This window comes from Myotis myotis, unplaced genomic scaffold (genome assembly GCF_014108235.1).
Source record: "Myotis myotis isolate mMyoMyo1 unplaced genomic scaffold, mMyoMyo1.p scaffold_m19_p_29, whole genome shotgun sequence".
Taxonomy (NCBI): domain Eukaryota; kingdom Metazoa; phylum Chordata; class Mammalia; order Chiroptera; family Vespertilionidae; genus Myotis; species Myotis myotis.
The window spans coordinates 2,388,349-2,407,207 of record NW_023416334.1 but is presented as its reverse complement, the minus strand read 5'-3'; the positions used below and the strand labels follow the sequence as shown (position 1 = coordinate 2,407,207).

The 18,859-nt window shown below is 41.4% G+C and overlaps 1 protein-coding gene across 11 annotated transcripts in view; it reads left to right on the top strand.

Moving 5' to 3' along the window:
* The window catches only part of LOC118649389 (A-kinase anchor protein 10, mitochondrial), a 226,142-nt gene that overhangs the window by 154,293 nt on the left and 52,990 nt on the right, over positions 1 to 18,859 (top strand). For 4 of the 11 annotated variants that reach the window (XR_004965634.1, XR_004965633.1, XM_036296394.1 and 1 more), the window contains 4 exons: positions 1,199 to 1,281; positions 4,322 to 4,369; positions 4,707 to 4,795; positions 11,203 to 11,374. Coding sequence is in view for 5 of the 11 variants with exons in the window: in XM_036296394.1 (XP_036152287.1) it covers positions 1,199 to 1,281; positions 4,322 to 4,369; positions 4,707 to 4,795; positions 11,203 to 11,374 (392 nt within the window). In the remaining 6 variants the exon portion in view is untranslated. Of the gene's footprint in view, positions 1 to 1,198; positions 1,282 to 4,321; positions 4,370 to 4,706; positions 4,873 to 11,202; positions 11,375 to 11,461; positions 11,550 to 12,616; positions 12,630 to 18,859 lie in introns of those variants that run through there. The other 7 variants (XM_036296396.1, XR_004965637.1, XM_036296397.1 and 4 more) reach the window with 7 other exon arrangements.

Below are 18,859 nucleotides of genomic sequence, written 5' to 3'. Positions count from 1 at the left end.
AAAAATAAGAATATATTAAATAATACAACATATTTTAAAAAGAAAAGAAAAACTATGGAAGTTATATTTGTTCTGTGAGAGGAAGGAGATGCAATCAGAATAGATGTACATAAAGTAGAAAATAAATTCCCCCTAGGCCTTCCCCTGCTAGGGATAATGAGAGTTTGCTGTGTATCCTTCTAAATCTTCTGCAAGTTCCTTTTGCACGTTTGAATGCTTGTTTATGTATATATATATTTATATACACATGTATAGTTCAATACAAATTACATCATATTTTTCAAATTGTCCTGCAACTTTTTCTACTCTACAGTGTAACATAGACATTGTTCAGCAACTACTGCATTCTTTAAAATGGCTACACAGAGTCTCATAGTTATATATAATATCAGGTTTTGCTTGATCAGATGCTTGTTTTTATTTTCTGGTTACTACAAATAGGCGTTAGTGGGGGGCACAAGGAGGGAGAGTGTACACACATTTGTGCGTTTCTTTCGGATGGAGCTCTAAGGTGGACCTGGTGGACTGAAGGTAGCTCTCCCGATTGGCTGCACCTTGCTTATAGAGCACAGAGGGCGCCTCCCCCACACTTACCCAGGGGGGTGCCGTCAGACCGCTGCCTCACCAATGGGACGGACGGAGCGATAGAGCTTACTTGGCATTATTCTCTGTCTTAGTGAGGTTGACTCTTTTTTATTTGTTTAATGTCCTTTTTGTAGTTTTATTCTGTGAATTGCATATTCCTACTATTCCTTTTTCAGTTGCCTTGTGTTTTTCTTGTTGGATTTCAGGAAGCTGTATTATTTCTCACTTGTGTTTATTAAGCTCTGCCTTTTTCAGAACGAATTGGAGGTAGCTCTTTTTTTAATAGAGAACTCTATAGTAACTGTTAGTCCCAGGTTGCAGTTGTGTTAAAACCCAAGGTTGCCTGTGCTTGTGAAGTGCTTTCTTCATGTAGATATTCCAGCATTCCACAGGAGTGAGCACATAACAGGCATCATTCTCAAAGGCAGTTCCTTATTGTATGTTTTTTTTTCCTTTGAGGATTGAGGCTTTACTATGGTATTGGTATGAGATGTAGTGTTTGTGAAATCGCATATACATTTTTGTTTATCACATTTAAGGCAAAAGTCGCGTAGTTAATGTAGTATATAAACTCACCACTTAGGTTGTTTTGTTTTTTCCCCCTTTCCCTCAGCATCCCCAGAGAAACATCCCCTTATTTGGCTAATCTTCTTTTGGGTTTGCTTCAGAAAAACCAAAAAGATAGAATGGACTTTGGTAAGTAATATTTTCAATTTTCTCATGCTTTCTGATTTTATTTGTATATTCTGAAAAGATTTTTTTAAAAGACACTATAGAGGTTTCAGAAGAAAATTAAAGTCAGTTTCACTTTTCTTTCTATGTCTCTCTTTCTTTCACTTACTTTGTAAATATTTATTGAGTGCCTGCTATGTTTTAGTATGGGGGATAGAGTAATAAACAAAATCCCTGCCCTCATGATTCATATATTCTAGTGGGAAAGAGACCCAAACAAATTATAACTCTAATTCCTTGCTATATTAGGAAGTGATGAATACTGTGAAAAAACTAAAAGAAGGAAGAGAAATGAGGGTGGGTGGGGATTAAAATTTTAAGGTAGTCAGGGAAGACCTTTCTGAGAAAGTGACATTGGAATAAAGACTGGATTGACGTGTGTGTGCCACGTGGGTGTCTCTGGGAGAGCTTTTCAGGCAGAGTGAGTAGCCATACCACTGCCCTGCGCTGGGAAGGTCGTATAAAGACTTGGGCTTTCGCTTAAAGTGTAATGGGGAGCCATTGGAGGGTTTCGAGCAGAGGAACGATTGGAATTGGATCTGACTAATGTGAAAAGGACCGGTTTGGTGCTTGGTGAGAACAGCCTGTGGTGGGGGCTGGGGGTGAGGAGGCAGGAGGAGGCTGGCAGACTCAAGGAGACCAGAGAGCCACCATGTGAGAGATGAAGCAGCTTAGACTGTGACAAAAGCAGGGAGGTGGGAAGAAAGTGGTGCATTCTGGATCTTTTTGGAGGCAGAGGCACTGCATTTCTGGATGGATTGGATGTGGGGTGTGAGAGAAAGAGAGGACTTAAAGACGACTCCCAGGTTTGTGGCATGAGCAGCTGGAAGGATGGAGCTGTCAGTTACAAGGTTGGGAAAGAGTGTGTGGCTAGAGCAGGTGTGGGGGCAAGATTAGGGTTTAGGTGGGACATTTTAAATTTAAGATGGCCATTTGGTATCTAAGTACAGATGTCACAGGCACCTGGATATCAGAGGGGAGAGGTTGAGGCTGGTGAACTATTTGGGAAAAGATCTGGAAGAAGGAATGGAGGAGAAACACCCCAGAATCCTGGCAGAAAAGTTCCTAACTTCAAAGAATGGGGTTTAGGGCCCAGGGCAGCACCTCCTCATGGCGGCCCTGGTGCTTGTGCTCCGCGGCAGCTGAGCTCCAGCATGCATTGTGGGAGTGGGCTGCGGGGCCTCTTAGAGGCCACTGCCTATCTCGGGATTTTATTTTACTTTTTAAAATATATTTTTATTGATTTCAGAGGAAGGGAGAGGGGGAGAGAGATAGAAACACCAATGATGAGAGAGTATCATTGATCAGCTACCTCCTGCATGCCCCACACTGGAGATGAAGCCCACAACCCATGCATGTGCCTTGATCAGGAATCGAACTGTGACCTCCTGGTTCATAGGTCGACACTGAACCACTGAGCCACGTTGGCCGGGCTATCTCAGAATTTTATTTTATTTATTTTAATATATTTTATTGATTTTTTACAGAGAAGAAGGGAGAGAGATAGAGAGTTAGAAACATCGATGAGAGAGAAACATCGATCAGCTGCCTCCTGCACATCTCCCACTGGGGATGTGCCCGCAACCCAGGTACATGCCCTTGACCGGAATCGAACCTGGGACCCTTCAGTCCGCAGGCCGACGCTCTATCCACTGAGCCAAACCAGTTTCGGCTATCTCAGTATTTTAGATGCTTAAGGTGGAAGCTACTATCATTGATTTTAAACCTTTCTTCTTTTATAATATAAGCATTAAAGCTAAAAATTTCCCCCTCAGTACTTTAATATATCGCAGTGTATCTTCATGTACTATTTTACCACTTAAGGAAAGAACTTAGAGTGCTTAATATTATAGGGATTATGTAGTTTTTAAGGTTTTGAGAGAACATTTACCCTTGAAACTGTTTGGGTATCAGCTCCTCTTTGGGGGATAGTTTGTTAACTTGTTCTTATCAATCTTATGTAACATAGCAAGACTCCAAAATGACAGACCAAAAAACCCATAAAACATGTATAATGAAGATGCTTATCAGATTAACTCTAATCTTTAAATTTTTTAGAAAAAAATGTGTTTGCTATTTTTCTGTAGTAATCCTAACCTATATAATAAAACCCTAATATGTAAATTGACTGAACTGCAGAATGACGGTTGCTGTTACGGACACTGACCACCAGGGGGCAGATGCTCAAGGCAGAAACTGCCCTCTGGTGGTCAGCATGCTCCCACAAGGGGAGCGCTGCTCAGCCAGAAGCTGGGCTCACACTGGTGAGTGCAGCAGCAGTGGCGGGAGCCTCTCCTGCCTCCGCTGTAGGCGGGCAGTAATGAGTGAGGGGTCCCCAACTGCGAGAGCCCCGGACTGCCAGAGGGATGTCTGACTGCCGGCTTAGGCGCAGGAATTGAACCCTGACCTCCTGGTTCATAGTTTGATCCTTAACCACTGAGCAACACTGGCTGAGCTACTTACTATCTTTTATTATCAGGCTTACTGTGTAGCTTTTATTCTTAATGGATAGTGAAGAAATTAAATCAAATTAATATATTTTTTAAATAGTTAAAAAAATATTTTTTTGAAACCAGCTGCAGGACTACTTCTGGGATAGAAGGATAGAATTTAGTGTACAAATCAGCTACCTAGATTTCCTCTTAGGACAGTGAACAGCCATAGTTCAAAAGATGCCGAGGAAGGGCTGGTCGCAGCCCAGTGCTCCTGGCTGGTCTGCTGAGAACACACACCGGCCGCGCTGCCTCCGGGCCTCAGGGTGTGCTGTGTTGGTAATGGATGTTTTGGAAATTCACAATTATTTTAAAATTTTCATTGATTAAGAATTACGTATAATTTGATAATTTTGATTTATAAAAATAATATGCTTTTACATTTAAAGGAAATGGAGGCAACATAAATGAGTTAATAATTGTTTATGATCTCTATGTTGACTACATTGACAAGATTAACCTATTTGCTAGTCAACGGCTGAGTAAGGTTGCGTTCTCATTTCTCATTACAGAAGCGTTTTTTAGCCATCCTTTTCTTGAGCAAGTTCCAGTAAAAAAATGTGAGTACCCACTTTTTGCATTTTTATTAAGGAGAGAATGCAAGCTTAAGGAAAACATTAGTATTTTGTATTACAAAATTAACTTTTTCCTGTGTTTTTCAAGATTTCATTTACCTTTTTTTAAATACCTATAGTTGTGTTTATTTCATAACAGTTCTGTTTTTTACTTCAGAAGCCAAATTGAAATAGTTTTAGTTGTTGCTGCATTTAACAAGTAGGTTAATGTGAATTTTTGGTCTACACAGACCTGTAGCAGTTTTGACAGGTTTCTCTGTCAGTCAAGTCATGTGGTTGAACTACAAAGTGGTGTTCCTCTTCTCCTGTGTTTTTCTGACAGCCTGCCCCGTCCCCGTGCCCCTGTGTGCTGGCTCTGCCTCGGGAAGCGCCTGCGGCAGCTCTCCGCCTTGTCGCTTTGCCTCTCCACCAGTGAGTTCTGGTTTTATTAAAATACTTGCAGTTGTGCTGCTGTCTGTGCACTGATGGAGCCTGTGACTACACTGTAGGTATGCTTTTTATATGTAGTGTTTGCCTGCAGCTGAGGCTTAGGTCAAATGGACCTAGCTTTTGATCTCCACCCTTTTTTAGCCTCAGCAAGAAGTTTTATCGTCTGGCTGTTTTCCTCTGAATATTGAGTGTGTTACTCTGGTCTCTGCATGCCCTTGGGGTTGGGAAGGGTGATACTTGCAAACCAAGAGAGCCTCTTACTTAAGTCCTGGCGGATAGGAATTAATAAGACTTATTTTATCTGAATGTCGTGAACAGTTTGGGTAGTTACTGTGCATGGAATGCCCGTGTGGAGGAGCCACCCTGGAGTCCGTCACTGACTTGGGCTCCCTTAGTTGTGGTTACTGGCCCTGCAGGGTTGGTCCACTCCAGCCTCTTCTTTCTGCTGAGGTTCCCAAGCCATTTCTTCAGGGCTTTCTTCCCTCCCCTCTGTGCTCCTTCCTGACCCTGAGAACTGCTCAGTCTGGTCACTGCTGCTTCCTCTCCACTCCCAAGGCCTTCCTTTACCCTCTTCTGTATTTTCCCCGACTGGCCCTTCCCCAGATCTCTGTTGCAACCTGGGAGGGTGGTGACCTTGAGGATTTTGTACAAGCAGAAGGTCCAAGGGCTCCTGTGTCAGCTATTGTATGTTCCAGGTTAGCCTGGTACCATGAATTTCTTCAACTCTGCTGGCAGGAGGGTGGGGAGCCATAAAAGGAGGTGCTTGTATGATTAGTTGGTTGAGGCCACTCAGAGGTCTAAAAGTATGGGGCTTGGGAGCTTCATAACCCTTGCTCGCCATACGAACTAGGACAAAGGACGTAATCTCTCTAAACTGGTTTCTCATATGTAAAGTGAGTGTAATTTACCTCCTTCATGGGGTTTTAAAAGCAGAAATGAGCAAAAGCACTTGCTGCAGTGCTTGACACTCAATAAATACTTAGGAAGGGCAACTGCTATTGTTATTTTCCTGGGAAACCTAACAACCCTTAGCTAGCGGGATGCTGGTCAGCCTATGGCAAACACCCTTCTCAAAGCCCTGCAGACTCAAGCTGAATAGAACAAGCAGGTGGGCGAACAAGACTTCGTCATATTCCCATGAGTTTAAAGAACGACAAGCCCTGGATTTGGAGTGACGGGATAAGTGGGGAGGAAGGGTATTGCCATGGAAAGACTGTAGGCTTTGTTTGGAGTCGTCATAACTGGCCTCAGTGCTGTGGCCACTTGCTCATTCGTGACTTTGGGCCAGTCAGGTCCAGAGCTGAGCCTGGCTTCTGTATCTGTAAGGTAGGCCTAATTAACCTTTGCATAAAGGCAACGTGTGATAATCTGTGCAGGATGCCTGGCATAGTGAGTACTTGATAAGCCGTAGCTATTATTATGAAGTAATATATGTGATACGCATGATACATAATACAGAAAGCAAAGTTTATGCTAGAAAAAGGAAACAGGACGCATCTGTGGGAGCAGGAGTAATGGAGCCTGTGGGTGGTAGAATAACCAAGGGTTGAGGAAGAGGCCAGTGGGAAGGATGTTGAGCTGGAAATGGCTTTACCTGGTGAGAGCATGGTGGTGTTTCTGCTGGGTCGGTAGCATTGAAAAGCAGAGCAACACAGGAGCGAGGCTTTGGGCTACTGGGGAAGAGAGGACAGAGCGCTGACGGGAGTGAAGAGGCACAAGAGAGAGGAGGCATATTCAGAGGGAACCCATTTTTAGAAGGCCTTTATGAAAAGCTCACGCTTAAAGTGAAAATAAAAAGGGAAGCTGGAGAATAAAAGGAATGAAGGAATGTTTCTATAATTTCCAGTTGGTGAGATTAGAAAATGGCAGGTTTGACTGGTTTTTAACATAATCTGCCAAAAGTAAGATGATTTCATACATGCGTTCTCTCCCTTCCTATGGCTGGAGTAGATTCTTACTCAGGGTTAATGCACACAAGTGTGCACATTCTTTTTTTTTTTTTTTTTTTTTTTTTACTTTCACATGGCTATAGATTAAATGCTCTTTAGATAATATCTCTTTAATATGTATTATTTAGTTTTATTCATTTACTAAAAGCCTTTTTTGTGTGAGGTCCTGGTTGATACTGATGAATGATATGACAGTAAGGAGTTTTAATTGTGTGGAGAAGAGGCAGGCTGATCAATCACTATTAGAAGCAGGCCTGCCAATGTCTTTATTGCCTGTGGGAATGTGGATGAGGGGCATGAGATCAGACCAAGAACTAAGGAAGGCTGCTCAGAAGAGGGCATTGAGCTGAGATTTGAAGGAAGAGTTAGCAAGGTGAATTAGTAAAAGAATAGTATTGTAGGCAGAGAAATCTTCATTCACGAAGTCACGGAAGCACAGCCCACTGAAGGAACTCTGTTGCCCTCCATGGCCACTTATGTTCAAACTAGAGGCCTGGTGCACAAAAACTTGTGCACTTCGGGGGCGGGGGGTCCCTCAGCCCGGCCTGTGCCCTCTCTCAGTCTGGGACCCCTCGGGGGATGACCACCTGGTGGCTTAGGCCCGCTCCCTGGGGGATTGGGCCTAAGCTGGCAGTCAGACATCCCTCTGGCAGCCCGGGAGTCCTCGGGGGATGTCCACTTGCCAGTGGGGAGCAGACCTAAGCTGCAGTCGGACATCCTTAGTGCTGCTGAGGAGGCAGGAGAGGCTCCCACCACCACCGCTGTGCTGGCAGCTGGCAGCCTGGCTTGTGGCTGAGCAGCCCCTGTGGGAGTGCACTGACCACCAGGGGACAGCTCCTGCATTGAGCGTCTGCCCCCTGGTGGTCAGTGTGTATCATAGTGACCAGTCATTCCCAGTCATTCTGCTGTTAGGGTCAGTTTGCATATTATCCTTTTATTATATAGGATTGGTTTGAACTAAGTAAAATTAAAAAATGAGTTTCTTAGTCACACTAGCCACATTTCAAGTGCTCAGTAGTCATATATAGCTAGTTGCTGCCATAGTGGACAGCTTCGATATGGAACTTTTCCATCATTGCAGGAAGTACTCTTGGACAAGTCTTCTAAGCAGTCCAGTCTGGTAGGTATAAAGAGCATTGGTGAAGGGAAAATCAAGTTAAAGGGATAGGCTGTACCTTGAAAGAATTTAGGCATTGCTAAGGAGTTCAAGTTTACCCTTAAAGCTATCTGAGGTATTTGAATGATTTTATGTGGAGGTATGATAGGATCCTTTGTGTGTTTTAGCTAGAGTCTTCTTTTTTAAGCTAGGTGCTTCTAAAAGCAGGTGGAAGGCCAGCCTGGAGACAAGTAGAGAGATCTCTCCACTGGAGGAAAGAACCCGAGACTATTGCAGCTTTTTTGTTTTTGTTTTTTTTGGCGTTGCTCAGTGGTTGAGCATCGACCTGTGAACCAGGAGGTCACGCTCTGATTCCCAGACAGGGCACATGCCTGGGTCAGGCTCTATTCCCAGTAGGGGGCGTGCAGGAGACAGCTGATCCATGATTGTCTGTCATCATTAATGTTTCTTTCCTTCCCTCTCCCTTCCTCTCTGAAATCAATAAAAATGTATTAAAAGAAAAAAAAAGAATAAGGACCTGAACTAAGGCAGCAATAAGAAAAGGAGAAGGGGATGGAAAGCAGGTGGGAGAAAGGTAATGAGTTTGCAGAGCTTGGAGATGCTTGAACTTGGGATTTAAGGAAGAGGGGGACCTTAAAGGCAGTGGATAAAGGGATGATGGTGAAGGTTCTCGGTAAGGGAGCCTGGGGAGGAATGCTTGGGAGTACAAAAGCGATGAATTCACATTGTGCAGGCAAGTAGCGGAGGGGCTAGAACTCATTGGAGAGAACCTGCGCTGTGGCGTCCTCATTATGTAATGGTGCTTGAAGGTAGGGTCGCATGGTGATGGGGTGAGTATAAAGCACATGAAGAGTAGAGAAGCAGGGTGACACTTCGGGGAATTCTGTACTCCTCTCTCCTAAGGGGCAAGTGAGAAGCAGGCACTCCCAAGAGAGAAGTAGGAAAAGCAAGAGAGAGCAGGGTTACTGAATGGGGGGGTTGAGTGTCAAGAAAGGAATGGTCCACAGTTCAGTTGCAGCAAAGAATTCAAGGAACTTAAGGAGAAGGCAGTGGTGGTTACTGGTAAACTTAATAAAGGCAATTTTATCCGAGCATTGAAGGCAGAAAATGGATTATGGTTGGTTTAGAGGTACACGGGAAGTGAGGAATTTGAGTCAGTAAAGATGGATAATTTCAAGAAATGTTAAGAGAAGATGGTAATTGAGAGGGTTGCAGGGATTTGAGATCTGAGAAAATGAAACATGTTTATGTGCAGAGGGTAGAAGGTCAGAGAAAGGGAAGTTGACGTAGGTGCTTGAAGAGGTGGGGAGAATGAAATTGGAACACAGATGGTGGAGAGATTAGCTTTGAACAAGGAGAAGCATCTCTTTCACCAAGACGGCTGTGGATACAAGTAATTTTATAAATAGCAGAGGAAGAAATTCAGAAAGTTTCTGCCTAAATCGCTAGGAAGACGTTGTGGTCATACTTGGAATAACATCTCAACTCAATTGCTTCTAGTTGTGTGATTTTGGGCAAATCCTGACCTTCTGAGTTCTGTTTATTTAAAGATGGAATGGATTCCATAATGGGACTGAAGTTAAGGAAAGCTCTTCACAGTGTCCAGCCCATGGTTGATGTTCAGAATAGTTAGTCCTTCCGTCTTACCTTCCTTGAGATATAAATTATCTTCAAAAAGTAATAAGGAGGCCCGGACAGAGAGGCTCAGTGGTTGAGCGTCGACCCATGAACCAGAAGGTCGCAGTTCGATTCCTGGTCAGGATACATCCCGGTTGTGGCTCAATCCCCAGTAGGGGGCGTGCAGGAGGTAGCCGATCAATGTTTGTATCTCATCATTGATGTTTCAATCTCTCCGTCCCTCTTCCTTCCTCTCTTTGAAATCAATAAAAACATATTTTTTAAAAAGTAATGAGGTTTGCCGAAACCAGTTTGGCTCAGTGGATAGAGCGTCGGCCTGCGGACTGAGGGGTCCCAGGTTCGATTCCGGTCAAGGGCATGTACCTGGGTTGCGGGCACATCCCCAGTAGGAGATGTGCAGGAGGCAGCTGATCGATGTTTCTCTCTCATCGATGTTTCTAACTGTCTCTTTCTCTTCCTCTCTGTAAAAAATCAATAAAATATATATATATATATATATATATAAAAGTAATAAGGTTTTATATCAAGTGTGCATCACACACAAAAAGAAGAGATAAGGAGATTTGAGACGGGTTTTATTGCACAGTAACTTTCAAAGAAGCACCGGTAATGAATTTAAAGAGCATTACAAAGTATTTTTTCTCTTCTTAAATAGAAACAAAGGTTAAATGTAATAGGGACTTAATACATAATAACTCATGCATTTTGATGTTTTAGAAAACCATTGCATAATCAAGACATTCAATTAGAGTTGTCACTAGAGACCTTGAACTAGGCAAGTGCCAAAAGGTGCAAAGAGCTACTTACACCTGAGTATTTGTTTACATATATTCATATGTTTTCTTCTCTTGCTGTCCCATCTCCCACAGACCAACTCCTCCCCCTAACAAAGGAAAACAAAAGAAATGCACCCATACCTTGAAGGTTTTCCAAATCTTTCTTTTTGTGAGTGTAAATACATCTCTCGGCTGAAATGCAGTTATCCTTATTGATTTGTTTACATTTTTACATAATATGGTCTGCTTTCCCGTTTACAGTGTTTTTTGCAATTGGAGATTTAAAACTGTGTGTGCTTGCAAGATGCCATTAAAGTCCCTGGACAGTTTGTTTTAGTTGTTAAGTAAACAGTTATTGAGTATCTGCTTTGCTAGGCAATGAGCTGAAACTGGGGATGTTGGGACAGTACAGACTCATCATAAAACTTGTAGGTGAGGCATACAGGTACATGTGCTAAATGGCAATATATATATTTCAAAGAGGAAGGGAGGGGGATAGAGAGATAGAAACATCAGTGATGAGGGGGAATCATTGATTGGCTGCCTCTTGCACACCCCCTCCTGGGGGTTGAGCCCGCAACCCAGGCATGTGCCCTTGACCGGAATCAAACCTGGGACTCTTCAGTCCCCAGGCTGACACTCTATCACTGAGCCAAACCGGCTAGGGCAGCATGATATATTTTTAAGTATCACTTTTGGAAAACATTTAAGAAGTCTTTATGCAAAGAGATTAAAAACTGTGCTTTTTGAAGGGAAAGATTTCCAAAGAGATTTATTAAAATTTTAGATGGAATTGAACTTTATGCCTAATTGAATGAAAAAAAACAAACACCAACTCTTTATTGTAATGCCTGTTCTGACTTGCACTTTATTATTAGGCCAGTGTTAACTTTACGTTGTTAATTTTAGTCCCTTGCAGATATGCAGCATATTCAGGAAGAAAACCTATCCTCCCCACCATTGGGTCCTCCCAACTATCTACAAGTGTCCAAAGATTCTGCCAGTACTAGTAGCAAGAACTCTTCTTGTGACACGGATGACTTTGTTTTGGTTCCACACAACATCTCGTCAGACCACTCATGTGAGAATCTTTTCTACTTGTACACATTCTATTTTTTAATTTACTAGACTAGCATTTTTTAACCTTTATATATGCTTTCTTATTTAGTTGTTTGAATTCCCAATATTACATGCCTACCTTTCTAAAATCTGCTTGGCCATCTTCCATACAACAATAACTTTGGATTCTGAAGGTACATGAAAACTATAGGAAATGATCTCAAATTCTGTTTGTGTCTAAAGAAATAGAGAAGCCAACATAATAAGAGAAATTAAATTAAATTTAAGGAGAGGAATTAAGGGAAGACCTCTTTTGGAAAAAACCTAAGCCTCAAAGGAGTCAAAAAAATCTGGATGCTTTCAGAGATAATGGCAGGAATGAACATCCTAGATAGATAGGAAGAACTTTTATAAAGAAAGATGAATCCAAGTTTCTATACTAAATACTATAGGCCTGTTTATATTGCCTATGTCTTCATGTGTGAGTTTTGGCAAATTGGGTGTTTTACAGAATTGGTCCATTTCATCTAGGTTATCAAATTTGTGGGCCATAGAGTTATTCATAGTAGCACTTTATTATCTATCCCCCCCCCCCCTTATCTGTCTTTTTAATATCTGTGGGACCTTTAGGCATGTCCCTTCTTTCATTTCCAAAATTACAATTTGTGTCCTTTCTCTTTTTTTCTTAGTTACCTTGGAAGCTTACCGATTTTCTCAATCTTTTCAAATAACCAACTTTTGGTTTTGTTGATTTTATGTTTTCACTTTCATTTATTTCTGCTCTAATTTTTATTATTCCTTTTATTATACTTTCTTTGAATTTAATTTGCTCTTCTTTTTCTAGTTTCCTAAGATGGAAATTTAGATTGAATTCAGATCTTTTTTGTTTTCTAATATATGCATTCAATGCTATACATTTCTTTTCAAGGACTGCTTTCACTGCTTCCCACAAATTTTGATAAGTTGTGTTTTCATTTTCATTTACTTCAAAATACTTTAAAATTTCTCTTGAAGTACTATGTTCTTTGTCTCATGAGTTATTTAGAAGTGTGTTTGTTGTTTAATTTCCACATATTTTGGGATTTTCCAGTTATCTTTTTGTTATTGACTGCTTTTTCTTTTTTTAATTAATCCTCATTGCCGGGGTTCTTGTCCCAGCATCAAGAAGGGTTCAGGAATCTGGAAAAGGCTGATGCGTAAAGAGTCCAGGGACTAATAAAAAGTCCGGAGACGAGATATAACTTTGAAAGGCATTGGGGGTCAGCTAAAGGAACTGAAGACTCCCTCCTTGTCTAGGACCCTTGCTTTTATTAACACAATTTGTCCTAAGGCAAGGTGGAGATAATACACGTCAAAGGGTACAGAAGCATTGTCAGTTTGGGGAATAGCCTACGGCTGTTTAGGTGTTTCTTCAGTAGGAGGCAATAACATGTAGATTAAGATGCTCTTTAATTGTCTGGCAGCCACAATCAGTTTCCTATTCAGGTTTGGGGAAATGCCTTTAGCCATTCCCAACATGTGTGACTCAACCCTGTTGAGTCTCCAAGTTTCATCAACTTTTTGATGAAACTCTTTGAAATTATGACATGCTGGGATTGGTTCCCGGCACCTCATTGAGGATATTTTTCCATTGATTTTTAGAGAGAGTGGAAGGGAGAGGGAGGAACAGAGAGAAATATTAGTGTGAGAGAGACATATTGATTGGTTGCCTCCACACGCTCCCCAACCAGGGCCAGGGATTGAGCCTGCAACCAAGATATGAGGTAGGTGCCCTTGACTGGAATCAAACCCACAACCCGTCAGTCCGTGGGTTGATACTCTAACCACTGAGAAACTGGCTAGGGCCTATTATTTATTTCTAGTTTTATTCCATCATTATCTGAGAGAAGAGACATGTGATTTTTACTCTTTTAAATTTGTTAAGGTATGTTTTATGGTCTAATCTATTTTGGTGAGTTTGAGAAAAATGTGTATTCTGTTGTTGGATGAAGTAGCCTATAGATGTCTATTATATCCAGTTGATTGATGGTGTTGTTGAGTTCAACTATGTGCTTACTGATTTTTTTTGTCCGTTGGATCTGTCTATTTCTGAGGGAGGATTATTGAGGTCTCCAACTATAATAGTGGATTCATCTATTTTTCCTTGCACTTGTATCAGTTTTTGCCTTAATGGTTTGATTCTGTTGTTAGGGGCATACATGTTAAGAATTGTTATGTCTTGAAGAATTTATATTTACGTAAATATAATTTTATCATTATGTAATGCTCTTCTTCATCTCTGATTACTTTTCTTACTTTGACGTCTGCTTTGTCTGAAATTAATATAGTACTCCTGCTTTTTTTCTATTAGTATTAGCATGGGTTTTTTTCCCTATCCATTTACTTTTTTTTAAACAATATATTTTTATTGATTTTTAGAGAGAGAGGAAGGGAGAGGGAGAAGGGAGATCAGTGAGACAGGGAAATATCGATCAGTTGCCTCCTGCATGCCCTCTACTGGGGATCGAGTCTGCAACCTGGGCATGTGCCCTGACTGGGAATCCATCTGGTGACCTCCTGGTTCATGGGTCAATGCTTAACCACTGAACCACACCGACCAGGTATATTTTCTTCTCCTCCTTCTTCTCCTTCTTCCTTCCTTCCTTCCTTCCTTCCTTCCTTCCTTCCTTCCTTCCTTCCTTCCTTCCTTCCTTCCTTCTTCCTTCCTTCTTCCTTCTTCCTTCTTCTTTCTTCTTCTTTTTTTTTTTTTTAAAAACAACCCCCCCCCCTTTACCCCAAACATGTACTTATTTTTTTATATATATTTTGATTTTTTACAGAGAGAAAGGGAGAGGGATAGAGAGAAACATCGATCAGCTGCCTCCTGCACACCTCCCACTGGGGATGTGCCCGCAACCAAGGTACATGCCCTTGACCAGAATCGAACCCGGGACCCCTCACTCCTCAGGCCGATGCTCTATCCACTGAGCCAAACCGGTCAGGGCCTTCTTTCTTCTTTTAATAAAGAGCAAATAAGCTCTTTTCTTTTTAAAAATATATTTTTATTGATTTCAGAGAGGAAGGGAGAAGGGAGTAAGATAGAAATATCAGTGATGAGAGAGAATCACTGATAAGCTGCCTCCTGTACACACCCTACTGGAGGATTGAGCCCACACCCTGGGCATGTGCCCTGACTGGGATTTGAACCGGCAACCTTTCAGTGCATGGGATGACATCCAACCAACATAGCCACACCGGCCAGGGCCATCCATTTACTTTTAATCTCTGTGTGTTTCTCTGTTTTAACGTGAGTTTCTTGTAGGCAACAAATAGTTGGGTTGTATGTTTTCATCCACTCTGAAATTTCTCTTAATTGGTGCATTTAGACCATTAGTGTTAAAAGTGATTATCGATAGAGTTAGGTTAATATCTACCATATTTGTAACTTTTTTCTATTGTCATTGTTCTTTGTTTCAATTATTGTCTTTCACTCTTTTGTTTTTCCAATTATGATTTCATTTTCTTTCTGTACTTAGCATATCAATTATACTTTTTAAAACTTTAAAATCTATAGTTTTGTGGCTCAGTGGTTGAGCATCGACCTATGAATCAGGAGGACAGGGTTCGATTCCTGGTTAAGGCACATGCCCAGGTTTTGGGCTGGATCCCCAGTAGGGGAAGTGCAGGAGCCAGCCAGTCAGTGATCTCTCTCATCATGGATGTTTCAACCTCTCTCTCCCTCTTCTTTTCTCTTTGAAATCTATAAAAAAAAAAATCATATTTTTTTAAAAAACGTTTTTTGTGGTTGCCCTAAAGTTTTATATACATTTATAAATAATCGAAGTTCACTTTCAAATAACACTATACCACTTCACAGGTAGTGTGAGTTCACCTTATTAATAACAAAATAATCCTTATTCCTTTCTCCTATCTCTTGTATTATTGCAGTCATTCATTTCGCTAGTATAAGCATTCATAAGTATTACACATAAGGTATATACAAGCATACATAACTGAATACATTGTTGCTATTATTATTTTGAGCAAACTGTTAGATCATTTAAGAATAAGAAAAATGAAAGTTTTTATTTTACCTTCACTTATTCCTTCTTTGATGATCTTCCTTTTTTTTTTTTTTTTTTGGTAGATCCATTTTTCTGTTATATTATTTTCCTTCTCTCTAAAGAATTTTTAACATTTTTTGCAAGGCAGATCCAGTGGCAAGAAATTCCTCAATTTTTATTTGTCTGAGAAAGTCTTTTTCTTCACTTTTGAAGGATAATTTTGCAGGATACAGAACTCTAAGTTGGTGGCTTATTTCTCTCAACACTTTAAATATTTCATTTTACTCTTTTCTTGCTTGAATGGTTTCTGAAGAGATGTAGATGAAGGTTTTATCTTTGTCCCTCTTTAGGTTTAGTGTTCTTTCTTCTGGCATCTTTCAGGATTTTTTCTTTATTTTTGATTTTCTGTTCTTTGAAAATGATATGCCTAGGGGTACAGTCATGTACCGCATTATGATGTTTAGGTCAGTGATGGACCACATATACCAGTGGTTCTCAACCTTCTGGCCCTTTAAATACAGTTCCTCATGTTGTGACCCCCAACCATAAAATTATTTTCATTGCTACTTCATAACTGTAATTTTGCTACTGTTATGAATCGTAATGTAAATATCTGAAATGCAGGATGGTCTTAGGTGACCCCTATGAAAGGGTCATTCGACTGCAAAAGGGGTCGTGACCCACAGGTTGAGAACTGCTGACATATACAAAGGTGGGCCCATCTATATATGTAAAAGGCTAATATGCTAAGTGTCCGGCTGTCCAACCGGTGACTATGACATGCACTGACCACCAGGAGGCAGACGCTCAACACAGGAGCTCCCATGACACATATTGGCCATTTACAGAGAAACAGTACCATGGACCTCGCGCCCACAAAGCAACACTTGGCTTCCCCCAACACAGTCCCTGCCACCACCCCAGAGTGACACCCCACCAAATTACAGCCAGTGCTGCTGAGACCCCATGATGCAAAATGCAGCCCACAGCCCAGCCCTGCCCGGAAACGGTGGCTGTGGGCGCCAGGTAATGATGTCACGGAGCAACGTCCGGCTTCCTCTCCCTAGCGACTAGCCTCCTTGCAGTTTTTTCAGCTCAGGAACACAACTTGCTTTATAGCCAGGTGGAAACATTTTACACTTTCACCAAATGCCCTTGAAGTGTTTTCTTGTGCCTCATCTCATTTGATCCTCACAGAAGTCCTGGAGTGGGTAGACAGGAGACTTGGTGGGATCCTATTTTCTTTCCATTAGCCAGAAAATGGAGATTTAGAAAGCTTAGAAACTTGACCTGGCTGAAAAGAAGTAAGAAATGGTGGACCTTGAAAATGACTTCAGGTTTTCTCACTGTGCAGAATATAGTCAAACACTGCTTCAGCTAAATATTTTACCCTTTGTTCTCCCTGCGTGATCTACAATAATAATCTGCTTTGTGTTGATATTTACTGCTGTGTTGCTGACAGTTACCTGAAAGAGAAGTTAGGGTGCTTCACTGGGCTGGAAAACGTAGCTAAATCAGAAAGCAGGTCTAATTAAGCAAGTTTGTTCTATATCTGAAAAAAGGCTAAGTTGACTTGTGCATGTGCGATAAATATAAAGCTCTTGCTGGCACCAATCACACACGTGTGTTTCAACCTGTCACTGTCGATCGTGAATTTGGTTGACACTTCTATTACAGAGGAAGGGCGAATAGCAATGTTAAAATATTTCTTCTAATTAATTTCCTTTCATTGTGCATGCATTCCTGTACTGGGCCACTAGTAAGATTATAATGGACCTGAAAAATTCCTGTTGCCTAGCAATGTCTTAGCCTTGTAACATCTCAGAGCAACATATTTAACAAATACTTACCGTTGTGTTACAGTTGCCTGTAGTATTCAATACAGTAACATGCTGTAAAGATTTGTAGTCTGGGAGCTGTAGGGAAACAGAATTTTTTGCCTCAAAATATATCTCTTTGGCATAAGGATTCTTTTTGGCTGGTTAATTTTAAGAAATAGCAGACATGGTAAAAGTTACTGTTTATAAAAGACATTTGTAAGGGAGGTGTTCATTGTGAGGTTGTCAGGAAGAGGGGGGGATGACCTTATCTCTAGATATTCTATCAGCTCAGAAGACAAGGACTGAAATTTGCTCAACAGCCGCACTCTTGTTAACCTGTGCTTTTCCTGGTAACCTCTCATAACTGACTCTCCTCCCTGAGAATTTTCTTTTGTCTTCACTTGAAGATGGTATTTAAGGTGGTGGCTTCAGCTATTTTGGTGAGTTACTCAGTTTTCCTGGGTCTCTCCCATGTTATTAAGCTTTTTTCCTCTGTTAATCTGTCTTTTACTACAGGATGTCTCCAGAGGGCTGGAGAGAAAGTTGTTTTTTGTCTTTTACTGGCAATAGGACATGCCGTATAGCCTAGGTGTGTAGGGGCTACCCCCATCAAGGGTTTGTAAGTGCACTCTCACGTTCCCATGATGATGAAGTTGCCTGATAGTGCATCCTCAGGGCCGTCAAGTAATGCATGACTGTACTTGCTTTAAGTATTTATCTCGCTTGGTCTTCTCCGAGCTTTCAGGATCTGTGCCTTGGTGTCTGACATTACTTATGGTTTTAAATATTTGCTTCATTCCTTCTCCTTTTGGTAATCTCATTGAGCATGTTTTATACTAGCTGTTCCACAGACCGTGGATATGCTGTTCTTGTTTTCTAAGTCTTGGTCTCTTTGTTTTTCGGTTTATGAGGATTCTGTGGATATATTCGCCAGCCCAGAGATTCTTCCTCAGCTGTGTCCAGTCTCCTCATAAACTCATCAAAGGCATTCTTCATTTCTGTTACAGAATTTTGTTTTGTTTTTAATCTCTTGCCTTTTTAGTTCTTTCTTAGGATTTCCATCTCTGCTTATATTGCCCCTCTGTTCTTGCATGCTGTCTACTTTTTCCATTAGAGCCGTTGTTATAGAACAGTAAGAAGCTAGGAAAACTCCAGGACAAGCGGAATAGGGAAACTGAGACAGATAAATAGCAGTTTGCAGCCACCTAGTAAATTCTGTCTATTCTAAACCAAGGACACTTAAGAGTTTGTGCTTTTCCTTCCCTACTAGAGGGCAAATAGCTTAAATCACCCTACTCAGGGAGACAGCAGAAATCCAGTTAGTGTATTTGCCAGCCACACCCAAGGACAGACAAATTAAGAGAATAAATCTCATTTTGGTATATGAGCATAAAGCTGATAAATATTTTATTGATCCGCCCCTAAGACCTCCCCTAAATGCCCAGCCTTTAAACCCCTGAAAGTGAAGGTCCCAGCTCACTCTCCCTCTAGGAAGCACACCCATGCTGTCCTCCCCCTCCCCTCCACTTATCCCCTATCATCTAAGGGACCCCGAGAGACTTACAACAAGGGAGTAATGGGCAGCTTCAGCTCATTCCCAGGGTGCTCTCCCTCGAGGGGCATGCCCTGCCATTCCTTTCCCTC